Genomic DNA, 13640 nt, shown 5'->3' on the forward strand with positions numbered 1-13640 from the left:
CTAGATATGAATTATGCAAAACTCTCCATTCATTTAAGTGTTTTAGTTTTTAAATTTGATTTAGTTTAGTTTTCTAATTACTGTTTTGCTGGTAGCTGTAGTGATGACTGAATAATAATTAATGCAAGCTGGGGAGAATTTTCAATATGAAGCATTTTTCATATGAAATATAGTTGGGATTATTAACTATTAAGACCCCGTTGAGTGTGGTTATGACTATTAGCCACATTGGTACATTTTTTTTGCTATTTCATTGTAAAATTTAGAATATGTGCTCTTCCTTAAAAAGTACGGCCTTTAAATTCAGAGCATCTCTCGTTTTGAGGGTAATGCTATCAGAAATCAGAATGGTGGTTCGGTGTCCACACAGAACGAAGAAGGGCCGAGAAGGACACCACAAAATAGTGGGTTTCCAATGAATGCCCCAAATACACTCGTCTCTCTTGCAACTGTAGGGTGTAAAAGTATTTAACGCCAAAACAAGTTTGAATTAGCGTTGTTTACTACAAAAATCTACGGTCAAAAGATGTGTTCAGATATTAATGTGGGATCCATGGCATGGCAAACCTGATGCTTATTTTGTGATAAACTATATAAAACTCGGAGTGTTATTGTGGACAAAATGATTGTGATTGAAAACACAGATGCAAGCAGAATCCATTTCATTTATAAGTTAGGAAACATTTCAAGTGCACCAGGAGTACCGGTGCTCTAATTATTTTAACCATTGATTTGAATTATAAAAAATATATATAATATATATTAATTAAAATCAACGGTTAAAACAACTGGTGCTCTAATTATTTTAACCGTTGATCTGAATTATAAAAAATATATATAATATATATTAATTAAAATCAACGTTAAAACAACTGGTGCACCGGGGACTGGTGTACTTGAAATGTTTCCTATAAGTTATATATAACACCAGCAGGGCATAATATCAAATACCAATGATGCACATGTTTGTTTTCTCCACTACTATTTACAACAGCATGTCGCACTGCAACTGTCAACACCAATCATCAAAGAAAACATTTTCAATCCATAGAAGATATTTAAATATGCATTGCACAAAAATCTCAGTCACAAATTCAAACAGAACAGGGTAGATAGCAGAAGGTGCCAAACTTTACTTTATTGGAAGGACCATTCTTAGTTCAAGTTTCATTTCCAATCATCATTTTACCAATATCTTAGTGCCTTTAACTTTCCCTTTCTTTTGTCTTAGTAGTAGCTTCTTCAGAAAACCAAGGCTTCCTTGTTTTTTACTCGGTACAATTGCCAGAGACCCCATAGCAGCAATGCTTCTATCATTTTGCTCTGATGTAACACTTGGTTGTGAAGCATTAGCTATGACTTCTGGACCATGCATAGCACTATCCTCTTCGGATTGAAGAAGGGGTGGCTTATCTGTATCTTTACTGCATTCACTCTCTCCAACTTGAACAGGATCATGGATCTCTGCCATAGCATCATCCTCAGCTTGCATTTGGTTGCGTAGAGAAGATCGTTTGACCAGGTTCTTCTTTTGAGTAGGATTGGCCATAGTAGTACTAGTCGCAGAGACTACCCTGTCAAAAGGTGCTGTTTCATTAGACGAAGCAAGTGCCTTGAGTTGTTTCCCAAGGTTGAGGATGGTTTCTTGGCACTCCGCCAACTTTGATGAAGCTGTTGTGATCTCCCAGCCCTGAATTTTGTGTTTGATCGTTACTGATTAGTTGTAACTTTATGATAGTTATAAGAGTTGAATTATATGCAATTACTTACAGTTTGATATATCTTTTCCGCATCACATCTACCATATATTGGAGCATCTTTCTTCGCAATGCTGTTAAAATTTGTGATGTTCTCAAAATCAGAACCAAAGGAAAACTGCAACAACTGGAACCAAAACAGAACAAAAACACCAAAATGAAAATTAAGAAAAGATCTTAAGTCTTAAACCTTTCCAGCTGGAGCTGAAGCTCAAGACAAGTTGCTTCTAATTCTTCACAGGAGTTCTTTTTATCCTCCAATTCGACTTCTAAGGATGAGAACTTTTGACAGAAATCATTTAACTTGGCTTGTGCTATGGTAAGCTGGGTGTCAAGATCTTCATTTATCATCTTCTGTTTTTCAATCTGATCTTCAATTATTCCTTTGGATTCTCTCAATGTTGCCATTTCTGATTCTAAACCTTTGATACTATTCTGTGCTTCTTGACACTGTTTTGTCAAGTTCTGATTCGCCTCGGTCAGCTTGGCTTCCACGTCCTTCTTTGCAGATATTGTGCATCTCAGATCCTCTTTCAACTTCCTATTTTCTTCAATGGGGTCATACTGATTTTTCTGTGTGTTGAGGCATACACCTTGGTCATCTGAATAAGCACCCGAGGTGGAGCGAAAAGACTGTTTATCATCACAATCTCTTTGATTCCCGGTATCAATTTTGGACAGAAGAGAGCCAAAATGCCTCCTGATCTTATCTCTTGCAATTGAAGCATTTGTGGAGGTGGCACAGTTATTGATGCTCCACTCCAAAGCAAATGCTACCTCCTCAAAAAAATTTTCCGAATTTGCTGTCCCTGTTAGCAAATCTTTGCAGGTATGAACAAGTTGATGCAGAAGAGGATTCAAGTCTGAAACCTTCCATTGGAAAACATGAACAAAGTATTCTTTAGATGTTGGTGAATGAGATATGTTAGAATGCGAGTTATCCTCCAAGCAATCTGAAGAGTTGTTACAGATGAATGATTCGGGAGCGATTCCTTCAATGAGCTTGATAATTTTATGTATTGACTTTCTCAAATGAGAGTCACATTGTTTGGAACTTTTTGCTTCCCCAGAACCACTGAAACTGTTATCAGGTTTACAGGTTGTTGGGTGATTCATGCAACCAAAAGCAATTTTTATGTCATCAAACAGTTCATCAAGGCTTCGTTTTGATAAGCGGCTCTCTTCCAAGATTGCATTCAAAACAACTTGTAGCCAATCAAATGATCTCTCAGATGGATGTTTGAATTGATTCTGCTGTTCCCCTTCAGTGAAGCTAATATCTTGTTCAACTGGCACCAGTTCCCTCCCACTTGTATCAGAGCAGTATCCTCTTTTAGGAGTATCAACCGAAACTATGGCTTGTTTCTCCATCTCAACAAAGTCATCCATGAAGAAACTCATGTTCTTATGCCATTCACCCTCTGCAGTTCTCAAATGCTCAAGTTCTGAAATAAGAGCATTTGCCCAGGATCCAGTAGAGATCGCTCCATCATCACTAGCAACATCAAATTTTGATATTAAAGAAAGTTCACTTGATGTGGGATAATACTTTGCTAGCTCCATGGACTTCTGATTCTCAGAAAACTTCCTGAGCAAAATCTCAGCCTGTGATAATCTGGAAGCTGTTTCAGCATACATGATTCTTGATGAATCTAGTTCAGTATTTCTCTGGGTTAAAATTCTTTTCAGAGCCTTGTTTTCCTCATCCAGATCTTGTAACCGTTTGAACACCAAGCCGATGCTCTTCTCGGATACTTTGGTAGAGTTTCTAATATCATTGTTCTTGCAAACCAAATCTCTGGTAGGATTAGGCTTTTTTCTTCTCATATCTGTCTCCCTCCTCGTCTTTCTGGCTTCATTTTTCGTATTCACTAAATTAGCAGGACCAGGTGAGCTTTTATGCAGCAGCGTGTGGAGTCTCTGGCACTCGGCTTCCAACTTTGAGACATTCTCAGCACTTATAAGATATTGTTTATGCGAGTCATCTGCATACTGACGACTATAGTTGATCTCCTCCTTCCTGATCTCAAGTTCCTTTTCCAGCACGTGAAACTCATATCGGAGGAAAACATTTTCCTTCTCAGTGGCATCTAACCTTGCCATCAAGGTAGTAAACTCTGCTTCTGCTTGTTGTTTGCATTGAAGCAAGTCCTCAATAGATTTTTCTTTGACTAGTAAGGCATTAGCTAGATGAGCATTCTCAGCAGTTAACTCGGCTATCCTTTTACTTGATTCTCTCAACTTCTCTTCCAGTTCTTTCTGAATCTGCTCTTGTTCTTGAATATAACTTGGTTGCTGAAAAGGTTCATGGCATGTTGCATTGGTTGAAGTTACGGTTTCAGCAGGTGATCCTTTATCTGAATCATTGGCAGATTCGACTTGTTCTGCCCCTTCCATGCCTAGTTTTTATCAGAAATTCATCACAATCAGCCAAAACCAAATTGGAAGCCAGAGAAGACGAGGAAAGCATGCACAGAAAGCAAGGTTATCAAACTTGAGAGTTTACCTAACTCGTAAATTTGTAAGAGTTTACTGGTAAACAAATTTTTGGGACCAAAAGTTGTAAACTCTTACAAGTTCAAGAGTTTGCAAGTTAACTCAAAACTTTGATAACCTTGACAGAAAGTGTGGTATCTACCAAGAAATCTGCCATGCATATAATGTAAGATACCTCTAATTTCTTGTTGGGGCCTATGGTTGCGTTCCATGGAAGGATCGTTTCCGGCGTGGTAATCAAGGAGAACTGTTGCCAACTTCTTGTCTGGACTTTCCGGTGATCTTTCCAATCCAGGTTTTATATCTGTTGGCTGTTTATTTACCTGGCAAAAATGTAGTAGTGTTAGTATATGAACCAGATGGCACAAATCTATCACAGAATTAAATCAAGAGCAGCAGATAGTGGCTTAGCAGGTTTCTGAGTTGCATTTGCAAAATCAAGAGAATAGATGATGGAAGAGGGAAGCAAATAGTGACATATAAAAGTAAGACTAGAATTTTGAGTACCCCTTCTTCATTGGTTCCAGGAGGGCTTACACCTTTGTCCATTGCAAAGATTGTCTTCTCCATAGATTTTTTCCTCCAAAGCCATGGTTTATTGTTCATGATTTCAGATACTATTCAAGAACAAGGAAACTTCAGTTGAGTTACCAAGAGAAAGTGCCAAAAGGGCTAAACCAATGATATATGAATTTCATATCCATTTAGAATCTAAACAAGTAGGAGCTACTCCACTATCAACAGTTACTAAGCGACAATGCAATTAATTATTTGAGGCATTAGACAGGTTCATCCTTTAACTGTTTAGAGAATAAGATGTGCATTACTGAAATTAAGGCATACATGTTTTACTTCAACAGGTTACGGCCACATGCATTAGTACTTTGCTGTTCTATTGAGACATCAAATCTTTCACTTCAAAATTCCGAAAGCTTATACTTCGTTTTGCATGAGCTTTCTAGCAATATGTGATGATGCCCATTTGTTAGTATCAAAAGGTGAAAATCAAGCACCAAAAGCCATCTAAAGCTGTTACAAGAACAACAGTTTGAGATGGAGAGAAAATTAAGCTTCACATTTATATGTCATGAAGAACAGTATTCACTTTGGCTATAGTAGCCTATATATCTCATTCCTCAAACTCTCATCTGAAAAATCTGGTGTTACAGACATAAACTGCAGTTGTAGGTTGAATTAAAACAAGCATGAAAAACAGGGATGACAACAATTTTAATGGATGGTGAAAAGGAGAGAAAAGACAAGTGCACTAAGAGGTGTTCAAAGAGTGTAGTGTGTTGCTTTTGGTACCTGTCAAGAATGTAGTATCATTAAGAATAAAAAAGGCTTCTTTTTCTTTTTCTTCCTTTTTCTTCTTTTTCACCCAAGGCTACTACTGGTGCCAAAATGAAACACTTCACACTTGAGCTTGCCACCATAGCAACCTTAATTGGAGGTGAAAGTAAAAGCAGTGAGAAATAAGTTGAGAGGGGAAAAAAATGGGAAAAAAGAAAGAAAATCTCAACGGATATATATGTCATAGGATGCTTCCATTCTCCACCGACAGCTACTAAATTCTAGTTTGTATGTATTTGTATATGTAATTTGTGTATAAATATTATCCTACTCAGAAGTTGATATGTGATGTTAGGTGTTGCCTAAAAGAAGGGGAGACAACAGAAAAAGAAAAAGAAGATATCACATTCACTGTATGTGACAGAGTAAAAGAGAAAAGAACACTTCGGAAAAAAAAAAAAAAAAATAATAATAATAATAAAGGATACAGTGTTGGTATCGAAAAATGAAAAGTAACAAAAGACCCACACCTTTAACTATAAGGAATATTGAATGCTTATCTCCGAATTCCTTATTATAAGTGTATACATTTCAGAGAAAATTATATGGTACAGATCTAAATCTGTACAGATTTAAAGATTTGCTTACTTAAACCACACTTTTTAAAGCTACACTTTTCACTTAAAACCGTAGCTCTTCACAAAGAAAAGCGTCACCTAATGGAAAAAAGTAAATTAGAAGATTTAAGAGAAGAAATAATTAAGTTATTAAAATTAATAGATCAAAAATTAATGATTTTAACTAATGTTAACTGTAATGACACTGAATTCCTAAAATCAATACAAAATGATTTTTCTCAAAATCTTTATTTTACTATAAGTTTTATTGAAGGACTTCAAAAACCTGAAAAAACTTATTTTTCACACGGAATTTCTAAGAAATGTTATCATGGAAATGATTCCCCACATCTTTATCATACTTTTAACCCACAATTAAATTCTATAGTAGATATGCTTGAAGAAATACTAGTATCCATAAAATTTCAAAGAAATAAGGAAAAAGAAAATCCAAAAGAAGAAAAATTTCAAAATATAATCAACATAACAGATTTAAAAGTAAAACCACCACTAAAATTATGAATATTGAAGAAAAATTAGAAGAAGTTACAATGCTTTTTAAACAATTAAAAATGGCTCAAGAAAATAATATTATGGAACAGGGATTTCAGATAGAAGAAGAAATAGAAAATTCTGAAAATATAGAAAATGAAGAACACATCCTAGATTATTCAAGTGACGAAGAACCAGCAATTCCAATACAAGTAAAAAATGAAGCTGAAACATCTAGGGATAATCAATCTCAATTTAAATGGGAAACATGTTTTGATAATTATGCTTTTAAAAAGGGGTTTATAAATAAAGATTCAAAATATACAAAAATACCATCAAAATACGTTCCTAAAATCCAGGAAATGGAAGGAGAAAGAATGCTCGATTTAGACTGTAAAACGAATGAAAAAGAAATTTTCGAAAACTGGTTGAATTCCTTCTTATTAGAAGCCTTTACTAATCCAAAACTTAATGAATTATCTGGAAGAGACATTTGGAATTACATAGGGTTTCATACTAAAGGAGCTATAAGAGATTATATGACATCAATAGAAAACCAAATAATAGAAGAATTAGCAACAAAAATAACAGCTTATGATAAGATATTATATATAATGATGATTCTATATAAAGAATTTTTTGGAAAAAATATTATAGATCATAAACAAGAAGTCTATAATAAAGAATATCAAGAAGCAAAAAACCATTTAGCTAACATTCACATATATGATCTATGTAATGTGGAGTCTTATATATGTGAATATAGAATACATTATTACAAATTAAAAGAAGAAGATAAAAATCATTATCTTAATATGTATATAACAAAACTTCCATATCCTGCTAACGAATTTATTATGGGAAGATTTATAAGAGAAATAAATAGAGGAACAATTGAAAATAATTTTGGTGGAGCAACCTCTGCAATAAGAGAGGAAATAAAAGAACGTTGTATGCAAGAAGCAACTCAAAAAAGATTTGCAAATATAATTAGAATTTGCTGTCAGGATAATGAAGAGATACCTCAAAAATATGGTCTTAATAAAAATTTTCAAAGAAAAAGAAAATATCAATTTAGAAAAAGAAAATACTATCCAAACTGGAGAAAAAAGAGGTATTTTAGAAAGAGACAAAAAAGTGATTATTGCCCAAATAAAAAAGAAAATTGTAAGTGTTGGTATTGCCAAGAAGAAGGACACTATGCAAATGAATGTCCGAAAAAGAAGGATAAAAAGGATCTTACTAAACAAATAGAAATCGCTAAGTCTTGTTTCATGGAACCTTTAGAAGAATCTGATGATAACTTAGACTATATTTTTGAATATGTCTCGGAAACAGACTCAGAGACTGAGTAATAATGCTACATTTATTACTATAAAAATAACAGAAAAATTTATAAATGCTTTCATAGATTCTGGAGCAACACAATGCTTTGCTAGTTCAAATATAAAACTTGATTGGAAAAAATTAAAGAAACCATTAAGAGTTAGAATAGCTGACAAATCAATACATAAAATTGACCAAAAAGCAGAGATGGTTGAAATTTTTATTCAAAATTATAGGTTCATTGTTCCATCTATATACATGTTAGATTCTGGAATGGATTTTATCATAGGAAATAACTTTTTAAAGCTATATCATCCATTCATTCAAGAACTAACATATATAGTTTTAAAAGCTCCACACGATTCTTCAATAAATCAAAAATCAAAACGTATAAAAATACCGACTACTACTATAGATAAGATCTTAAAATTTAAAATATTTTCTATATTGGAGACATGTTATTTAAATTTATACTTTCAAATAAATATCCCAAAAAATAATCTTGAAATAAAGATAGAAGAACTTTTGAATGAAATTTGTGCTGAAAATCCTTTAGATATTAAAAATACAAATAACGAATTAGTAAGCATTAAATTAAAAGATCCGACAAAAGAGATAAATGTTCCAAATAAAATCCCTTATTCCGCAAGAGATAGAGAAGAGTTTTCATTAGAATGTAGAGATCTTTTGGAAAAAGGAATTATAAGATTAAGTAAAAGTCCTCATGCGGCTCCAGCCTTTTATGTCGAAAACAATAATGAAATTAAAAGGGGAAAACGAAGAATGGTTATTAACTATAAGAAGATGAATGAAGCAACTATTGGTGATGCTCATAAACTTCCAAGAAAAGATTCAATTTTAGAAAAAATCAAAGGAGCAACTTGGTTTTCATCTCTTGATGCAAAATCAGGATATTGGCAACTTCGTTTAGACGAAGAAACAAAGAAATTAACTGCTTTTACTTGTCCAACAAAAGAATCAACAAGTGTGTTGCTCTATGAATGGAATGTATTGCCATTCGGATTAAAACAAGCTCCAGGTATTTATCAAAGATTTATGGAAGAAAATCTAAAAGAGTTAAATGAATTTGTTTTAGTGTACATTGATGATATACTAATTTTTACAAAACAGGATAGAGAAGATCATCTTCAAAAATTATTAATAGTTTTAGAAAGATGTAAAGAAAAAGGATTAGTTCTTAGCAAAAAGAAAGCAAGAATAGCAAAACAAGAAATAGAGTTTCTTGGATTAATTCTATCCACTCAAGGAAAACTAAAACTTCAGCCAAATGTCCTAGAAAAGGTAAATTTATTTCCTAATAAAATAGAAGATAGAAAACAATTACAAAGATTTTTAGGGTGTATAAATTATATTTCTGATCAAGGATTCTTAAAGAATATAACAGAATACACTAAAAGCTTATTTCCAAAAATAAGTACTAAAAAAGAATGGAAATGGGATGAAAAAGATAGTATGCAAATTCAAAAGATTAAAAAATTATGTGAAAAACTTCCAGAACTTTATATTCCAGAAGAAAATGACTACTTAATAGTAGAAACAGATGCTTCAGACATAACCTGGTCAGGATGTCTAAAAGCTAAGAAAGCTATAAAAAGTTTGGAGCAAGGAAAAGAATCACTAGATTCTAAAAATTCCCCAAAGGAATTACTTTGCAGGTATATTTCAGGGACTTTTACTCCAACAGAACAGAGATATACCACTCATGAAAAGGAAACTCTAGCAGCAATTAAATCTCTTAAGAAATGGAAAATTGATTTACTACCCAGAGAATTTACATTAAGGACAGATTCAAGCTACCTAACAGGTTTCATACGATATAATTTAAAAGTTGATTATAATCATGGACGATTGGTAAGATGGCAATTATTTTTGTTACAATATCCAATAAAAATTGAATATATTAAGGGTGACAAAAATGTTATTGCAGATACATTAACAAGAGAATGGAGTTCGTCTACAACGCATTAGATCAAGAAATTCAGAAATACGAACAAGAACTCGAAAAATGCAAGCATTGTCAGCAAATAAGGACACAGATCCAATCCCTCAAGAAGGCCGTCGAAGCAATGAAATCAACACAACAACCAAAACCATCAGAGCTCAGCCAGCTAAGCGTGGTGGACAAATCAGGTGAAGAAAAAATTCCAGAAAATAAAACAATTGCTGAAATTATCAAAAAATCTACCCAAGATAAAAAATATTATGTAATTTATAATGGCCCCATGAAAGGAGTATATGATGCCTGGGAAAAAGCAGCACCATTTACACATCAATCAAGGATAATTCATAAAGGAGGGTTTTTAACACTGGAAGAAGCAAAGGAATCTTTCAGGGAATATGAAGCTCTTCATCCAGAGCAAACCCTAAAAAGAGCAGATAAAGCTCCAATTCAAACCCAGAGAACAGGGATAATAAGAAGCATTCCTACAAGGGCTGAAATCAAAGAAAAGAAAAGGGTCTGTAGATCAAATCTCAGAGAAACCCTTAATATAGTCCTGAACTGGACTGAAGAAAAAAGAGCAATTTTAGGATATTATCCTATTGCCAAAGAACAGCTAACAAAGCTGGTTATATTTCCAGATGCATCCCCATCGGACACCTATCAGTTTTTCCAGTATGGATTAATTGATACAATTTTAATTTTTAATGATCTAAAAATTATTAGTGAGTTTCCTGCAGGATTCGTTGATGCAGTGAAGAGATTTAAAAATATGATTGACAACGTAAATCCAAGGGATATATCCCTAAAATTTACGAACAGTCAACCTATTTTTAATGAAGAAGAAGAATGCTTGGTTCCAGCACACCAAGTAATATTCATGTCCGTCTTCCCAGGAAATTTTCAACCAATTGATCAAGTTCAAGATTTAACAATCTACAGTCATGAAGGAAGGCTAGCCAGCACACTAGCAAGGGTCTTCGAAAGAACTCAAAAGATAACAAGGGAATCTCACACAAGAATTAATTATAAAAGCAGAAATACTTTGCTTGTGTCAAGTAAAAGGAATGAAATTGAAGAAAGAGAGATGAGACTCTTAGTGGAATTTGAATCAGCATTCTACAACTTGTCTGGACTCTTAGAAAAGCTCCCTGAAGGGATAAAGAGGAATCTCTGCTATCTGATAAAAGAGAGAGAAGACCACAAGTGCCAGCTATGCATCTCAGAGTTATCTGAAGAAAGCAATAATAAAACGGAATCAACCCACATGATAAAGGAAAAAGACAACGCATCTGAAGGACACATAATGAAAGAGGAAGACAGCACATCTGAAGCATCTCTCAACATTATTGCATAGTGACGTAAGCGCTTAGGTCATAGAGCACCAACAATGTAGCTGGTGCAAGATAATAAACAATGACGTAAGCAATGACGTCATAAGAAGGGTAAGGATGGGAATTGTCCATCAGACCCAACCATTATAAATAGGTTGCTTAGGCAATTGTAGAAATCATCAGAAAATAGAAAGCAGGAGGCAAAGAGTACTCAAATGCTAGGAGAGCAAGGAGGAAGCTGCCGAGGCGATTCTATGATCTGAAGAAGAATTCCCATTAGGAAAAAATAGTTCTAAACTCCCCTCTGGAGTTAGTATTTACAATCTCCCCTCTGGAGATAAAAACACCTTATGTAAAATATATTAAATAAAGGAAGTTTTTCTCCAGAAAGGTATGTATTCATTCTAGTCTTTCAATTATGAATTATTTAGAAAGTTTAGAATTAATAGAAGAATCTGATTATTATAGATTAACTGCTTTATTAGATAATGAAAAACAGGCTGTTTTAAAAACAGAATTAAATCTCAAATCAAACGAAAATTTTAATAAACAAAACCTTTTAAAAGAAGTTTTTAATAGAAAAAATATAATATACTATGGAAAAATTCAACTTGAAGCCCCTATAAAGATAAAATCCGCCAATGGAGAACTTGAAATAGCTTTGATAAATGATGAAGAATTAAGTAAACAGATTGAGAAAATTAAGGATCAACAAAAAAGATCTAAAATTGGATGGATTCATATTAGTACTATACAAGTCTTAATCAAATCTACATATATGAAAGGAATTAATTCACCAATAAGCTTAGCAATCTGTGACAAAAGAATTACTGATGACCCAATAGATCAAATAATTGGAATTGTTCATGGAAACTTGGCAAACGTAAATGTTAAATTTAATGCCCATCTGGGATATGCTATACCTTTATCAACTGAAAATCTTGGAAGATCTATAAGTCTGGCTTATAAATTTCACAGAAAGAATCTAATGGAACAAGATGATGAACCATTTTCAATTACATATGCAATAAATTATGCTTTAACAAATAGCCATCATAGTATAATATTTAAAAACAGAGAAAGAATTTATGTCGATGAATTATTTCAGAAAATTGTAAAAACAGAAATACCAAAATATAAAGCTATTGAAAACCCAGTTCTATTAATAAAAGAACCGTCAGAAAAATTAGTTTCATCGAATTTTCAAATTAGAGAATCTAAAATTAATAGCCCTTTAAGTCTATCTAAGTTGAAGATTAAAGAAGAAAATTCTGAAATAAAAGAATTAACAAAAAAAATCGAAAAATTAAATGAAACCCTAAACACTAAATTATGACAATAAATAAAGAAGAAATATATGTAACTTATCAAGACAAGAAACAAGAGCTCTTTGAAAGAGAAAATCGTTTGAATTATTTACAGTTTTCTGAAATAAATCAAAGAGCATTTAAAGCTCTAAAAATAATCTATGACAAGTTAAAAAGAGAAGTTGAAGAGCTAGAAAAATTAATAGAATCTCTAGAAAATAGTGATGAATCAATGATAGAGTTTGCAGAAATTTTAAAATAAATAATGAAGTATAAAAAGATTGAAAAACCAGAAAATAAAATAAAAAGAAAAAGGGCAGAAAAATTAAAAAGTAAAATAAAAGAGTATAAAAGGGAATTAAATAACCTTCAGATCGAAATTGATAATCTTATAATAAAAAGGATAGAAATAAGAATAAATATAAACAAGTTAGAATTAACCTTAAAAAATTTATAAATGCCTGGAAAACCATATTATGACTTAAAAGAATTAAAGCTATTGAAAGAAAAAATGGAAAATGAAGTTGAAAAATTAAGAAGGTATTTAGAAACAACAGAAAGTGTAGAAATAAAAGAAGTTTTTGAGGATTTAAGAAATTATATTAAAGAAAAAGACAAACAGATAAAAGATTTTATATACAACAATCCATGCAAAAAAGAATATTATAAACTAAAATAAGATTGAAAACTATAAAAATGAAATTACAAAGACTAGTAGAAGATTGCAAAAATTGGTATCAGAGCCAAGTTAACGATTAAGGGTAACACTTTCTCCTTAAGCAACACTTTTAGTGATACACTTTTAAACCAAATAAAAACAAAAATCTGTAAATCTGTACCAAAGTGCATCTGTACACTAGATGGACCCACATTTCAGACATGATAGTAATTCTCTTTTGATATTTGTCTAAAACACATATTTTGTGTGTATAACTATGCCTTAATAAAAACAATATTTTACCAGACCCCTTTAAACAACTTAAATATTATTACAAGTTACCATGTCAAATCTTACTTTTAATATATATTTTTAAAATAAATTTTAAAATAGTATATAT

The 13640-nt window shown here is 32.4% G+C and overlaps 1 protein-coding gene across 5 annotated transcripts; it reads right to left on the reverse strand.

Moving 5' to 3' along the window:
* Window positions 1-941: 941 nt before the first annotated feature.
* On the reverse strand, window positions 942-5956 carry LOC107623064 (filament-like plant protein 7). 5 transcript variants are annotated; one of them, XM_016325204.3, is made up of 7 exons: window positions 5562-5956; window positions 5097-5282; window positions 4761-4870; window positions 4429-4576; window positions 1948-4156; window positions 1771-1831; window positions 942-1690 (listed from the first exon to the last, which is right to left on the reverse strand). In XM_016325204.3, exons 3-7 carry the CDS (start codon window positions 4857-4859, stop codon window positions 1181-1183), a joined length of 3027 nt encoding a protein of 1008 aa, XP_016180690.1. In that variant the 5' UTR covers window positions 4860-4870; window positions 5097-5282; window positions 5562-5956; the 3' UTR covers window positions 942-1180. The 5 variants fall into 5 exon arrangements, with proteins under 5 accessions (XP_016180690.1, XP_020970040.1, XP_088364560.1 ...); XM_021114381.2 differs by having other exon boundaries at window positions 5097-5211; window positions 5562-5700; XM_088508434.1 differs by lacking the exon at window positions 5562-5956 and having other exon boundaries at window positions 1948-2749; window positions 3068-4156; window positions 5097-5461.
* Between the last annotated feature and the right edge of the window lie 7684 nt (window positions 5957-13640).

This window comes from Arachis ipaensis, chromosome B10, assembly GCF_059453495.1.
Source record: "Arachis ipaensis isolate K30076 ecotype BB chromosome B10, ASM5945349v1, whole genome shotgun sequence".
Lineage (NCBI taxonomy): Eukaryota > Viridiplantae > Streptophyta > Magnoliopsida > Fabales > Fabaceae > Arachis > Arachis ipaensis.